Below are 16575 nucleotides of genomic sequence, written 5' to 3'. Positions count from 1 at the left end.
ATGCAGAAAAAAGTAATTAGACTGATGGAAAATGTGGGGTATTTGGAGCATACAAATCCTTTATTTTTTAAATTGAAGATACTTAAGTTCAATGATTTGGTTAAATTTAAAACAGCTCAATTTATGTTTAAAGCTAGGAATAAATTACTTCTGAAATGTGTACAAAAGTTTTTTGAAGAAAGACAAGGGGTATATAATCTAAGAGAAGAAGAAAATTTTAGGAGGTTGAAAACAAGGACAACTTTAAAAAGTTTGTTTACGTCTGTATGTGGTGTAAAACTATGGAACAGTCTAGATCAGACTCTCAAACAATGTGAGGATATTAATCAATTTAAAAAGTTGTATAAATATATATATTATTAAAGAAATATAATGATGAAGGTGAATGAAACAGGATAAAATGAGACATGTATGATGAAACTTTAATTAATGGCTATTTGCAGTACTATGTATCTTTTTTTTTGGGTCTATGTTACAAAATGCTAAAAGGATAAATTATGTCTCATGTAAAAAGAAGAGATAAGCAAAAGAAGAAATAAGTTGAAGTAACCATATTTCGACCATGTTGAAATGTATTTTTTTGTTAATGATATTTTATGTATGATATTTCTGTTTGAAAATAAATAAATCAAATCAAAATGGCACTGATGTAAGCTACATTTTAAATTTGAAATCAGAGTATAGACCTTTTTTTTGGTATGATGTTCATAGGATGCTCCGAACTTCCGAGTGGCAGTTCGATGTGTTCATTCATTCATTCATTCATTCATTTTTCCTCCAGCTTAGCTCCTGATTATCAGGGGTTCCACAGCCAATGAACCACCAACTATTCCAGCGTATGTTTTACACTCATTTACACACACACTCCAATTTAGTTTATTCAATTCACCTATTGGACTGTGGGGGAAACCTGTGCAACCGGAGGAAACGCCAACAGGGGGAGAACATGCAAACTTCACACAGAAATGCCAACTGGTCCAGCCGGGACTCGAACCGGCGACCTTCTTGCTGTGAGGTGACAGTGCTAACCACTAAGCCACTCTGGCGCCCTTTGTTGTGTTTAGTTATAGTTATTTGTACAGCTCTGAGTTAAATGGTTGTAACGTGTTTTACTTTTATTTTATCGTCCACATTTTCTATAATGTCCAAGCAGTTGAAAGAAAGAGAAATACTGCAACTATTAAATGGAGGTTCGAAGCATGCACTATGGCAGCCTCCAAGGAGAAGCAAAGAAAAATATCTATTTGGTGGAATAGATTTCACAGCCTAATCACTACTATTGGGCTACTTTTTACTCATACTTTGAGTAGTAATTAGATACTTTTACTCTACTCGTACTACATTTTTTGGCAGGTAATGGTACTTTTAATTAAGTATGACTTTTCTGTACTCTTCCACTGATGGTTACAATGTATTTAAAGGAGACCTATTATGCAAAAATCACATTTATAAAGGGGTTTAAACACAATTGTGCGGCAACAATATGTGAATATATCCAGCCTCTAATGGTAAACATTTAGTTATATTTATTTATAATCAGACTTGATTAAAACAGTCTGCAGAAACACTTTGATTGACATTCTCCCTTTGTATGTGTCATCAGAGGGGAAAGCCCCACCCATTAGTGACCATCTCTCCCTCATTAGCATAGACAGCCCTGAGTGAGAAGCAGCCAGCCGACATAAGTTTTCAAGCTCCGCCCTCTTTTAAAAAGAGCACATACTCATTTAAATTTAACACGACAGTCACCAAAACCACACAATTTGGGTCAAAACCTAAAAGTAGCAGTTTCAAGGAATTATAGAAGCATATTTTTTGAGTATTTTAAGCTGAAACTTCACACGCTCTAGAGACATCAGAGACTTAGTTTACATCTTGTAAAATTATTCAATCCAACGCTGTTTCCTGTTCATGATTTGTGTTTAATACTTTATTCAGGGAGTAGCAGAAACAAGAAGGACAAGTGCATGTTCCTGTTGTACATTCAAGCAAATTCAGTCAGCAACTCGAAGGGTCAGAAAAGCAAAGCCGTGTCTGAATCTGAAGGCCAGGGACCATCAGTGGAGTTCTCCATCAAAGATCTCTACGCCATCCAGGAGATCCAAGCTCAAGAAGACCTGTTCAAACTCATAGTCAAGTGAGAAACACTTCAACGTGTTCACTACATTTATTATCTCAGCAGATGCTTTTATCCATATACAAGGATAGAAGAAGTAGGGCTTAACATTGAACGTTTGAGCATCGATATCGCCATCGCCAAACATCGATATCGCATCCTTAATAGTCACCTCGCAGGATTAGATTATCGATTAAACATTAAAGATAAACATGCTATTAAATATTATTTTAAAAAATGATTTATACAATGATGACCATGGTATTTTATGTTAGATTGTTCAATTTCTGTACTTGAATACTGTTACACTCTCCAGAAAACCCTAAAGCACTGTTACTTTCACTTTAGTTTTTGCTTGTCGCATTAACATATGCTTGTAAATGAATGTATATTTATACCAAACTCAGTTCCTGGAGGGCCACAGCTCTGCACAGTTTAGCTTCAACCCTAATTAAACACACCTGAACAAACTAATTGAGTCCTTCAGGCTTGTTTGAAACCTACAGATAGTGCTGTGGTCACACTAGAGTTTAAGCAAGAAAAACTCTGTCGTACGGCGCTGTGAAAAGGGGCAGGATTAAACAATTGATTTGACATTAAAAAAGCGAAGGATTGGTGCATATTTTAAACTTCTGTACAGAGAGGTCATGTTTTGATCTTGGATTGGTCTCATCATTTCCCGTTTGTCGCATTCGCATGTGTATGAATGGAAGTCTATGGGGCAAAACGTGCAGTGTGACCACACTTTAGTGTGTTGAATCAGGGTTGGAAGTCAACTGTGCAGGGTTGCGGCCCTCCAGCAACTGAGTTTGACACCCCTGATCTAAATGAATGAAATCTTCGCAAATAGAGTTATTCAAAACTTCTGGTGAAATTATATTTAGATCGCAATACATATCGCAGAAAAATAAAAATATCGCAATGTCAGATTTTTACAATATTGTGCAGCTCTAAAAAGAAGCACTTCAAATCATCAGACAGTAGCTGTATATAAATGCTATGACAGTCTAAGTCTAAGTTTTATTTATAATTTTTTATTTATTTATTATTATTATTATTTATTTATTTTTATAGAATTTATATATATATATATATATATATATATATATATATATATATATATATATATAGTTGAAGTCAAAATTATCTGTTTTATTTATAATTTTTTATTTATTTATTATTATTATTATTTATTTATTTTTATAGAATTTATATATATATATATATATATATATATATATATATATATAGTTGAAGTCAAAATTATCTGTCCTCCTGTGATTTTTCTTCCGTGGGAGAGACTTTTTTGTTTTATTTCGGCTAGAATAAAAGTCGTTTTTAATTTTTTAAAAACATTTTAAGGTCAATATTATTAGCCCCCTTAAATATATATATATATATATATATATATATATATATCTATATTCCAATTGTCTACAGAACAAACCATTATAATACAATGACTTGCCTAATTACCCTAACTTGCCTAATTAACCTAGTTAAGCCTTTAAACATCACTTTAAGCTGAATATTAGTTTACTAGATTACTAGATACTAGATTTTAAAAAATCTAGTCAATTATTTACTGTCATCATGACAAAGATAAAATAAATCAGTTATTAGAAATGAGTTATTGAAACTATTATGTTCAGAAATGTGTTGAAAAAATCTTCTCTACGTTAAACAGAAATTGTGGAAAGAAAATATACAGGAGGGCTTATAATTCTGACCTCAACTGTGTATATATATATTTATATATATATATTTATATTTATATATATATATATATATATATATATATATTTATATATATATATATATATATATATATATATATATATATATATATATATATATATATATATATATATATATATATATATATATATATATATATATATATAGATATTTCTAATATGGATGCCTGTATTGTATTAGAAATGAAGATGCTAATGTGACTGTATTTTCAATTGCAGCTCTCTTTGTCCAGTCATTTACGGCCATTTGGTGAGTTTCCAGATGCTGTTTTTGGTCATATTTTATTTTAAGGTACAATTCTGGCTATTAACAAACATTTAACTGTGACTCATCTCTCAATAAACTGTTAATTTGCTGTTTTTCCTGTTGTTATTTAATGCAAAAAAAAAAAAATGCAAAAAAAATTCCTGTGGTCTTTATGTTTTGCATTATGGAATTTCTATAACTGTGTGATTAATATATCAGCATTGTTTTTCAGCCTAGATTTAATAAATGAATGGTAAATAAATAAATATTTAATAATAAATTAGCAAACTAAATGAATAAATAAGAAATGCTATTACTCATTTGGGTTGGTTGGTTTTACTCAGCTTGTTAAAGCCGGGTTGGCTCTGGCTCTATTTGGAGGATGTCAGAAGTATGTTGATGATAAAAACCGTATCCCAATAAGAGGAGACCCGCATATGCTTATCGTTGGAGACCCTGGACTTGGCAAAAGTCAGATGTTACAGGTACATGACCTTGTAAACGTCCTCTATTGCATGCATCACCTTGATGATTGTGTGTTTATTCAAATCTTAAATGCTGTTGTATTTGTGTTAATCCAGGCTGTGTGTAACGTGGCCCCACGGGGTGTTTATGTATGTGGAAACACAACCACCACCTCAGGACTGACTGTATCTCTATCTCGGGACAGTGGATCTGGAGACTACGCTCTTGAAGCCGGAGCACTGGTGCTGGGAGATCAAGGTAATTAAATTCTCCCCGTGTTGGTGTGTGTTTCCTCTGGGTGCTTCGGTGTCCCCTACAGCACAAACACATGCCCTCTAGGTGAATTGATTAAACTAAATTGTTCATAGTGTATGTGTGTGTGATTGTGAGAGTGTTTCCTAGTACTGGGTGGTGGCTGGATGTGCATCGGCTGTGTAAAACATAAGCTGAATATGTTGGCGGTTCATTCCACTGTGGTGATCACTGATAAATCAGGGACTAAACCGAAGGAAAACGAATGAACGATCAAAAACCTACAGATATCTGTGGCTGCAGATTCTCTGTACGCTTAATTATAACTACAAAAATATGCAGATTTTAAATGCATTAACTGCAGTGGCTTTAATATTTTATATTCCAGGCCTTTGTTGCATTGATGAGTTTGATAAGATGGGCAGTCAGCATCAGGCTCTTCTGGAGGCCATGGAGCAGCAGAGCATCAGCCTGGCTAAAGCTGGGATTGTCTGCACGCTTCCTGCTCGGACCTCCATCATCGCAGCCGCCAATCCAGTCGGAGGACATTACAATAAAGGAAAGACCGTCTCAGAGAATCTGAAGTGAGTCTTCACCTGTAATATTACAAAGTAGTTTTGTCATACCGGGTTCAAAGTGAAGCGATAACAAGGCCCATATGATTTCTGCAGATTTTTTTAGCCTATTGTTGAGTCTATTTGTTTACCTATGAAAATCTGTGTAAATACTTTATATTTTTATTCAGTTTTTACATCAATTTCAGTAATATTACTGCTAATGTGTAAGTGTTTATATGTTTTATTTACAATACATTTTGTAAAGTAATGATTTTTTGTCTTTTAGACCAGTGTTTCCCAACACTGTTCCTGGAGGCACACCAACAGTACATATTTTGGACGTCTCCCTTTTCCGACCCATTAACTTCAGGTGTTGGAGTCTCTTCTGATGTTATAAGTTGATTCAGGTGTGTTTGATTAGGGAGAGGTTGAAAATGTGTACTGTTGGTGTGTCTTCAGGAACAGGGTTGGGAAACAGTTTTAGACTATATATTATATGACAGATTTGCTTGGATTCAATTAGATTTGTGTTTTAAACCTTAAATAAATGTTACATGTTTTAAGTTGTTAGTTATTGTACTCCCAAAATCATTTGTTTATTTTTACAAAATCCTGTGAAGGAATATCAAAAATATCCACAGATTCTCTCTTGCACTGGTGATAAGCATCAAGAGTTGCAGTAAAACTAATACAATGTATTGTTGTTTTTCTTTAAGATCAGCAACAGCAATGTGATAGTTTGTAATAAGTATTGTATCTGTTAACATGCATATTCAGCTGCTTTAATTGATTCAATTCAATTCACCTTTATTTGTATAGCGCTTATACAATGTAGATTGTGTCAAAGCAGCTTCACATAAAGGGTCATAGGATATAGGAACAGTGTAGTTCAGTTTGTAGTGTTTAAGTTCAGTTCAGTTTATCTCAGTTCAGTGTGATTTAATAATCACTACTGAGAGTCCAAACACTGAAGAGCAAATCCAACGATGCACAGCTCTACAGATCCTGAACCATGCAAGCTAGTGGCGACAATTGAAAGTGAAAGTAAAGACAGGTCAATTGAATTCATCTTTATTTCTGTAGCACTTTTATAATGTAGATTGTGTCAAAGCAGCTTAACATAGAAGTTCTAGTAAATTGAAACCGTGTCAGTCCAGTTTTCAGAGTTCAGTGGTTTAATTTTCACTGCTGAAAGTCCATACATTGAAGAGCAAGTCCATCGATGCGCAGCTCTACAAATCCCAAACCTGCAGTCTAGGTGATGGGGGCTGGAGAACGCTGGACGTCCGTTGTGGAGAAGCTGCAGGTGTGAGTAATTCACGTGTGGGTGTACAGGCTGGCCCTTCAGGATCAATGCGAAGACTCGTCTGTTACAAGTCTTTCAGGAATCAGTCTCATGCTCTCCACTCCTCCATGACCACCACAGCATTTGCTCAGGATACAGCCTGGTCTAAGATTATAGACCACAGGATAATGAAAATCAGATAAACATAAGCGTAGATGGCGTTCAAATTATAATGTCTTTTGGGAAGTGTTCCTGTCTCCAGTTGCCCTAATTAATGCAGTCTAACAATTCTTTGGGTCAAACATACTGCCAAGTATTGTCACCCATAACTCCAATAACCTACCCAAGTGCACACACACACCCGTAGCAGTGGGCAGGCATTGTCAACACTAAGGACCAATTTTATTTAAGCCAGGACTAGGCCTTCACTAACTTAAATAAGCAATTAACTTATAACTTAATTAAATAGCTTTTATAAAAATGTCTCTGACATAGGGCTGGGCAATATTACAAAAATCTCATATCATTATATAAGTCATCTCATATCCTGATAACGATATACAGTTGAAGTCAGAATTATTAGCCCCCCTTTAAATTTCTTTACTTTTTTTAAATATTTCCTAAATGATGTTTAACAGAGCAAGGAAATTTTCACAGTATGTCTGATAATATTTTTTCTTCTGGAGAAAGTCTTATTGGTTTTATTTCAGCTAAAATAAAAGCAGTTTTAATTTTTTAAAACCCATTTTAAAATATTATGTTATTAGCCCCTTTAAGCTATATATTTTTTTCGATAGTCTACAGAACAAACCATCGTTATAAAGTGATTTGCCTAATTACTCTAACCTGCCTAGTTAACCTAATTAACCTAGTTAAGCCTTTAAATGTCACTTTAAGCTGTATAGAAGTGTCTTGAAAATATCTAGTCAAATATTATTTACTGTCATCATGGCAAAGATAAAATAAATAAATTAGAAATGAGTTATTAAAACTATTATGTTTAGAAATGTTTTGTAAAAATCTCTCCGTTAAACAGAAATTGGGGAAAAAAAATAAATGGGGGCTAATAATAATTTTGACTTCAACTGTATACGATATCCTTCCTTTTCTGTAAATTCAACCAATAAATAGTTTAGATACATTGACCACACGAAAAAAAATGTATAAAAAAATAAAATAAAATAAAATATATATATATATATTATTATTATCTTTTTTACATATAAAGTATTTACTCAAAAATCTGCTCATTCATATGTGATCATATTTCACACTTTATTTAGAACTTGAAAGCAAATGTTTGATTAAGAATGTAGAAATATAAAATAAATATTAATGAAATATAAAAAAACAAAGATGAAAAAAGCATAATGTACTTTCAAGATTGCAACTTCCTTACAATGCTGGTGTTCATGTCTGCATCTCTGTAATGGGCGGTCATCTTACTCATCCTGTTATGTCTGTGGAAAACTGAAAATGTCAGAAGAAGCGTCTCAGAAAAAGCTAATCTATGGAAACTATATTTAGTAGTGCAGTGTGAAAACTCTAATGGTGGATGGCTGCTTCTCACTTAGGGCTGTTTATGCAACTGAGGGAGAGATGGTCTCTAATGGGCAGGGCATTCCCCCTCTGATGACATACAAATGGAGAATGTCAATTGAAGTGTTTCTGCAGACAGTTTTTATCAAGTGTGATCATAAAAATAGTTAATTAATTTTTACCATTAGTAGCGGATTAAATTCAGACTTCAAAGGGCTCCAGCTTTTTCCTCCTCTCCTAGTGCATATTAGGTCTTATTTAAAGTGTGGTCTGTGTCCCCCTAGAATGGGCAGTGCGCTGCTGTCCAGGTTCGATCTGGTCTTCATCTTGTTGGACACTCCTAATGAGGACCACGATCACCTGCTGTCTGAACACGTGATGGCGATGCGTGCAGGAAAGAGCGGAGCAGTCAGCGGAGCTGTGGCAACACGCTTCAACACACAGGAGTCCAGCATCTCCATTCTGGAGGTCTCATCGGAGAAACCCCTCGCAGACACACTCAAAGTAACATCTGCCTCCTCATGTCTAACCAGTTCTAATGATACCACTTTATGGTGACACTTTTGAAATATGGCTTTATTTGTTAGCATTATTTATCTCCGTTTGTTTACATGAACTAATGTAATGTAATGTATATTTTTATATCGCGTGTTTATTGTTCACAAATCAGCCCAGTAAAATACGGGGTCCTCAAGGATCAGTTTTAGGCCCTTTGCTGTTTACAATATACATGCTACCCCTGGGAGACATTATTAGAAGACATGGGATCAGCTTTCACTGCTATGCAGATGATACTCAATTATATATTTCAACTAAACCTGACAAGACGTCTAAACTGTCCAAGCTAACTGAGTGTATTAAAGATGTTAAAGACTGGATGACCAACAATTATCTTCTCTTAAACTCAGACAAAACAGAATTATTACTTATTGGGCCTAAATCCTGTACACAGCAGATCTCACAACTCGACCTACAATTAGAGGGATACAAAGTTAGCGTTAGTTCTACTATAAAAGATCTGGGTGTCATATTAGACAGCAATTTAACTTTTGAAAATCATATTTCCCATGTCACAAAAACTGCTTTCTTTCATCTGAGAAATATCGCTAAGTTACGAAGTATGCTATCCATCTCAGATGCAGAAAAGCTAGTCCATGCTTTTATGACTTCTAGGCTGGACTACTGTAATGCTCTGTTTGCTGGCTGCCCAGCATCCTCTATTAACAAACTTCAATTAGTACAAAATGCAGCTGCCAGAGTTCTTACCAGGTCTAGAAAATTTGATCACATCACCCCAATTTTATCCTCCTTACACTGGCTGCCTGTTAAGTTTCGTATTGAATTTAAAATATTGCTTCTTACATATAAAGCTTTAAATAATCTAGCTCCTGTTTATCTAACCAACCTTCTGTCTCGCTACAATTCAACTCGCTCTTTAAGATCTCAAAACTCAGGGCTTTTGGTTGAACCTAGAATAGCAAAGTCGAGTAAAGGAGGTCGAGCCTTCTCATTTATAGCTCCTAAACTCTGGAATAGCCTTCCTGATAACGTCCGAGGCTCAGACACACTCTCCCAATTCAAAACTAGATTAAAGACCTATCTGTTCAGTAAAGCATACACTTAGTGCACCACTTAGTGGGCTTCCACACAGGTTCTGCATCTTGTTTATATACACTATGAACAGCAGCTACGCTAATATTTTCTTTATTCTCTTTTATGTGAAGCTGCTTTGACACAATCTACATTGTATAAGCGCTATACAAATAAAGTTGAATTGAATTGAATTGTGTATGGCCATACACCCAAAGCGCTTTACAATCACTAGGGGGGGTGGTTTCTCCACATCAGTGTGCAGCATCCACTTGGATGATGTGACAGCTGCCACAGGACAACGGTGCCAGTGCGCTCACTACACACCAGCTATTAGTGGAGTGGAGAGACAGTAAACTAACCATTTACTGTAGTTTTTTCCTAATTCAGTAAGCTTTTGTTTGTGTCAGTTATATTTTAAGCTGTCAAAAAAAGCTGTCAAGAGTTTATCTTTAAATACTTTTATACTCAAAATGTATCATTTTTAACAACACAGAATAATAATTGCTGTTCATTGTTAATGTCAGCTAATGCATTAACTTATTTTGAGACTTTGTGTCAAAAAATGCCTAGCTTTTATTCAAAAACTAGTGCTGTCAGTCAATTAAAAAAATTAACTAACTAATCACACTTTTTTGCAATTAATCAGGATTAATCGCAATTGAAAGACTGAAACTTGTCATTTTTGTTAATCAAATGTAAAATTTATGTAAACTCAAGACAAAGAAACTATTTAAATTCAAAATATGATTTTCTATCAGAATTTTTATTCAATTTAGTCACAGATTTCTTCATGAAAACAACACGCCTGTAATAAACCATCAAGATCCTCAAACTGTTGGCTTGACAGCCATATTTAATACAGAAATAAAAACACAGGCATGTAAATGCCACTTGAATTTCAAAACAATCAATGCCAATAACAAACAAAAATGATTTCCATGTTGGATTCCAAGTGGACTGCAGAAAATATGGAAATTGGAAAATTAAAATTATTAAGTATTGAATAGAAACAATTGTACACATTGAAAAGCTTGTATTGCTGATAGTTGAGAACATTATTTATAAAGTAGAAACAATTTTGCTTAGTCGTCCTTTACATTCAGCCAGTTGCTAAGACAGTCCAGTCTATTGACATTATCAGGGGACAGTGTGGCCCTTTTCTTTTAAATGATGTGACATGAGAGTAAGAACAGTCTCTGCTACGACAAGGACGTAAGAAGCATCAAGGGGTGCATAAAAGGCACGCACAGGTACGCGTTGGGTCACACCAAAGACTATAGACTTCTTACAGGGACTCTGGACACTGGTGACTCTAGGAGGAAACCCATGCCAACACTGGGAGAACATGCAAACTGGCCCAGCCGGGGCTCGAACCAGCGACCATTTTGCTGTGAGGCGACAGTGCTAACCACTGAGCCACTGTTTCGCCCCATGAGCAATTGACCCTTCGCACCTTAAGCCACACCCGAAAACCACCACACACACAAATGGTGGCTTAGCAACCGTAGCTACGAGCTTTCGAGCGAGGGAAACAAGCCAAAGCGTTGTGCATATGGATTGTGCAAATATGATACCCGGTATCCCTAAAGTTTAAATGGGGCGGTGGAATTATTTCCCTTTCCAAAACCTAAAGACATATTTCCATCTGTTTCAGGCTAAGGATATTTGAAATTACATATCAACAGAACAAAACCGAGATGTGATCACAATCTGAGCACTCGCGATCAACAAACTTCACCCGCAGTTGTTTTTGAGTCATTTATATCCCTCATGTCCATGTCAGAGCTACAGTTCACCAATGTTTGCATTGGTCTGTTGGAGATTTAGTCATTGTAGACGACGTTATATTGGGTTAGTGTCTGCTTTTATATTTGGTGTCGGATTAATATTTGCTGGTAGGGAAAATCTATTTGTTCAATTCTGCTATTTATACTTTTATTTGCATTTCAATTGATTTATTTATTCCACTGAACTGCAAATTAGAATAGAAACTGGATAAAGAGCTCACAAACATACTAACAGTTATAGCTACTATACATTGTTATGGGTCAATGATGCTAATATTTGACACAAATCCATCAATTTCTCCTTTCTGGCTGCTCTTTCTATGAATAAATTAAGTAGAAGCGCTGTCAATGCGTGTTTCCTCGTCGGTTAGTAATGCTTTTTCATTGCACAACAATTAATCTATCAGGCATTTTGACCAAAAAAAGAGAGAAATCCTGGTTTAATTAGTTATTATTAGATTATTTCACCTCTCCTGCTGTGCATGAACTAAGCTGTTGAATGGTCAGCGTATGAAGTGGCTTGGCTAACCTAGCTTAAATTTTGATTAAGTTATTTTCTAATCAGTTGCCTATTATGTTGTGAATATACCCCTGTAATGCATACTGCAGTCCTGTTTTGTCTGGCTTTCTCAGATATCTCTCATGTTCGCCAAAAATGACTAATTATATCCCTGGGAATGTCTAATCCCGGCGCAAGTAATAGACGTGCCAGGCACGAAAGCTTGACAGGCGTAGCAACAGTAACTAAGGAGGGCGGGGCTTAACGAAGGGTCAATTATATTTATGACAAATAAGTTAAAAATATATATATTTTTAAAATATGAATCTTAATATTAAAACAATATTTTTGCTCCTTGTTAGTGCGTTAGCTACTTAAAACTAATGTTAGCAAATTAGACTTTACTATAATGTTACTCAGTTATAGTTATTAAAATTGCTATTATTTGTGTAAGTTTCATACCTGTTGATAGAGATCAACTTCAGAACTTTCTGTTGTACATTTTGTCATTTAACAGACTCTTGTCCAAAGTCAATTACAATTGAGGAGACATTCAGCGATTCAACAAAAAGGGGCAATACACACAAGAAGTGATCATTATACAAATGAACTGTTAGTGCTCAGAGAATTAAGAGCTAGAGTAAGGAAGCAGGAGTGTTTTTATATAGGAGAAGACTGTTTCTACAGGTTTATCAAGCCCACACAGCTGTTTGAAGCTCACTTCATAAATGCAGAATGTTTTTTTGTTTGTTTGTTTCATAGTTAGATAGATAGACTAGATAGATTCACAGGGTATTGTTTCATTATTGTGCCTTCCATAAATGTGTTGATACTGTATTATTATTATTATTATTATTATTATTATTCTATCTGCACAATTATTATATAATAATTATAATATCTCTTTTTTTCCTCCATAGCTGGTTCCTGGAGAAGCTTTTGACCCGATTCCTCACCAGCTCCTCCGGAAGTATGTGGGTTACGCCAGACACTACGTCCACCCGACCCTCTCTGCAGAGGCTGCACAGGTGCTGCAGGACTTCTATCTGGAGCTGCGCAAACAGAACCAGACGGCGGACAGCACACCCATCACCACCCGCCAGCTCGAGTCCCTCATCAGACTCACTGAGGTGCGGGATTAAGCCTTTTCACATTTGCGTGTTTCTCAGCAGCAGTAGTCGTCATAGTTTGGGTAAACTTAGAGCGCAGTGAAAGGGAGAGTACAACAAATCATTGTTTTTACAGTCTCATTTGCTGAAATAATGAAAGAAAAACTCAATGTTAGTGTTATCAAGACTTTCAGAAAAAGGAAACGAATAGTGTGAGACTTATAACGGCAGCCAGAAGAGAGAACGACGTCCAATTTACTGTCCTGTTCCCATAGACCAGGGCTATTCAATTGGAGGCAATTTGTTCCGGCCCTCCAAATATTTGACCAAGACATCAAAAATAAATTTAGTTCAGTCGAAAAACGGCTGCTATAGTTATGAAGTGACGTGCGTCTGTTCAATACAGCACGAGTTGCAGTTGAACGCTGCGAAGAGCGTGAATCACCTGACATTAAGCGAGTGGCGCGAGTAGCCGAAGACAGTTGGATATGTTTGTAGAAAAGGCCTTTTGTACAATGCACTGATATCGTTAATAGGGATGCAATGATTAGCCGATTTCACTATCAACACCACTTTTATTCATTAACGGCTTCTCAACGCCGCATTTCTGTTGCACGGAAAAAAGCTGCTGCAACTTAGTAAAGTTATGCCAATACGCACGCACACTGGATTAACTGTAGCAGCAAGCAAGTTGACATATTGCGTCTTTTCCGCACGCAAGTACGTTAGTTCCAATGGAGACGTGCGCATATTTAGTGCGGTGCTTGCACAGCTTGCAAGCGCACAGACGCACTCGCGCCCTGCAGGCGCACACAGTAGAAATGATCTCGCTGTAGCGGCGAGAGTTGTGCGTGGCTTTTAGTTCAATGTAAACAAAAGATACGTTAGACGAATTATTACAAATTATTAAAATGATTTATCTATATATGAACGCAGATAATAACAGTTCGTTTTAAGTTTTAGCTAATATATAGCTTAAATTAACATTAGACAAACACTATTTTTTATTTATTCTTTTTATATAAACTGCAATGTATATGTATTTATATGTATATGTATTTAAATGTATATGTATTTATATGTTTTTCTTCACTTCCGCCTTTAGTGAAGTTTTTTTTCCCTCTCCGCTGTCGCCACTGGCTTGCATGTTTCGGGATCTGTAGAGCTGTGCATCGTTGGATTTGCTCTTCAGTGTTTGAACTCTCAGTAGTGATTATTAAACCACACTGAACTGAGCTAAACTGAACTGAACTTAAACACTACAAACTGAACTACACTGTTCCTATTTACTGTGACCTTTTATGTGAAGCTGCTTTGACACAATCTACATTGTATAAGCGCTATACAAATAAAGGTGAATTGAAAAAAAAAATAAAAATGTATATATGTATATGTATATGTGTATATATGTGGAAATATATGTGTATATGTGTATATATATATGTACATATATGTATATGTGTGTGTGTGTATATATATATATATATATATATATATATATATATATATATATATATATATATATATATATATATATATATATATATATATATATATGTACATATATATGTGTGTGTGTGTCCCTATATTGTTTACCATGCTACTTTGAATATTGGGTCTGAAATCCCATGCGAGTGTGACTTCAAACCAACATTAGCACTGTTTAATTGACTGTGAACACTTTTGTACTCTGATAGTGATTGGCTGCCAATATGATTGTCCTATTTAGAATACTTTGCAGAAATTAAGGAGAAAGAGAGAATGTTTTAATATAAAAAATCAACTTTACCCCAATCAAAAATTGCAGATTTGATTTCATGCAGTCTAAATTTATAATGTATAGTTTTTTCTTTCTTTTTTCTCTTTCTCTGCAGGCAAGAGCCCGTGTTGAGCTAAGGGAAAAAGCTACACAAAGTGATGCAGAGGATGTTGTGGAGATCATGAAACACAGGTGACACTTTAAAGCTGCATCTTCTAGTTATGTTATAGAGATGGCGACACAGTGGCTCAGTGGTTAGCACTGTCACCTCACATCAAGAATCTTGCTGGTTCGAGTCCCAGTTGGGCCAGTTGGCATTTCTGTGTGGAGTTTACATGTTCTCCCCATGTTGGTGTGGGTTTCCTCCGGGTGCTCCGGTTTCCCCCACAGTCCAAAGACACGCGCTATAGGGGAATTGAATAAACTGAATTTGCCATAGTGTGTGTGTGTGTGTGTGTGTGTGTGTGTGTGTGTGTGTGTGTGTGTGTGTATGAATGTGAGAGTGTATGGGTGTTTCCCAGTACTGGGTTGCAGCTGGAAGGGCATCCGCTGTGTAAAACATATGCTGGAATAGTTGGTGGTTCATTCCGCTGTGGCGGAAAACAAAACCTTCGGTGCAGCACATTTATAAACACAACACTGACGACCTCCAAACAATTCCACTTCTTCCACTTGTTTTGGCAACACAACATGACGTCTCTCTGTCGTGTGAACACTGTAACAGGTAAAAACAGTCTTCGAAGCTATCATGCAAATTAATGAAGTTGCACCTCATACACAATAGAGCGTGCTGATTGCTTTGAATTAAGTCTTCCTCATGAAATAATGCTACACACTCAGACCCGTCACGATGTACTGGCTGGTACAGACATCCAGTCTCCACGCTGGAATACACACAAGGATCTAATTGCCGTGACAGAGCTTCCAAAATTCTTTTCAAATTGGAAGAACAAATTTGCTCGATAAAACGCAAAAACAACCAATTTTCACTATTTAGTGACATATATGTGTCCTAATTGTGTTTTAGCAGCATGGGACACATTTATGACTGTCAACATGTAAAAAATGTGTTTTGGTGTTTCGTGACCCTTTAAGGACGAGCTCAAAAGCGCTCAAATGTCAGTGGGAAATAGTAGTTTTTAAAATTTCAGTACTGCTTGTTGTTGAATTCCAGTATAGTGACAACACAAATATGTATGCATGTGTGTATTTTTTTTATTTATTTATTTATTTATTTATTTATATATATATATATATATATATATATATATATATATATATATATATATATATATATATATATATATATATAGGGAGGGAGGGAGATAGATAGATAGATAGATAGATAGATAGATAGATAGATAGATAGATAGATAGATAGATAGATAGATAGATAGATAGATAGATAGATAGATAGATAGATAGATAGATAGATAGATAGATAGATAGATAGATAGATAGATAGATAGATAGATAGATAGATAGATAGATAGATAGATAGATAGATAGATAGATAGATAGATAGATAGATAGATAGATAGATAGATAGATAGATAGATAGATAGATAGATAGATAGATAGATAGATAGATAGATAGATAGATAGATAGA

The 16575-nt window shown here is 35.3% G+C and overlaps 2 protein-coding genes across 3 annotated transcripts in view; both read left to right on the top strand.

Moving 5' to 3' along the window:
- The window catches only part of LOC130244123 (kelch-like protein 29), a 747683-nt gene that overhangs the window by 342728 nt on the left and 388380 nt on the right, over positions 1-16575 (top strand).
- mcm8 (minichromosome maintenance 8 homologous recombination repair factor) overlaps positions 1-16575 on the top strand; it is a 38143-nt gene that overhangs the window by 18807 nt on the left and 2761 nt on the right. For both annotated transcript variants that reach the window (XM_056477094.1, XM_056477093.1), the window contains exons 10-17: positions 1939-2137; positions 4093-4123; positions 4465-4605; positions 4702-4843; positions 5226-5421; positions 8503-8722; positions 13018-13227; positions 15081-15157. In XM_056477094.1, the coding sequence (XP_056333069.1) occupies positions 1939-2137; positions 4093-4123; positions 4465-4605; positions 4702-4843; positions 5226-5421; positions 8503-8722; positions 13018-13227; positions 15081-15157 (1216 nt within the window). The remainder of the gene's footprint in view (positions 1-1938; positions 2138-4092; positions 4124-4464; positions 4606-4701; positions 4844-5225; positions 5422-8502; positions 8723-13017; positions 13228-15080; positions 15158-16575) is intronic.

Source organism: Danio aesculapii, chromosome 17 (assembly GCF_903798145.1).
Source record: "Danio aesculapii chromosome 17, fDanAes4.1, whole genome shotgun sequence".
In the NCBI taxonomy this organism is placed as follows: domain Eukaryota; kingdom Metazoa; phylum Chordata; class Actinopteri; order Cypriniformes; family Danionidae; genus Danio; species Danio aesculapii.
Note: the sequence above shows the minus strand (reverse complement) of the source record. Positions and strands in the feature narration are given on the sequence as shown.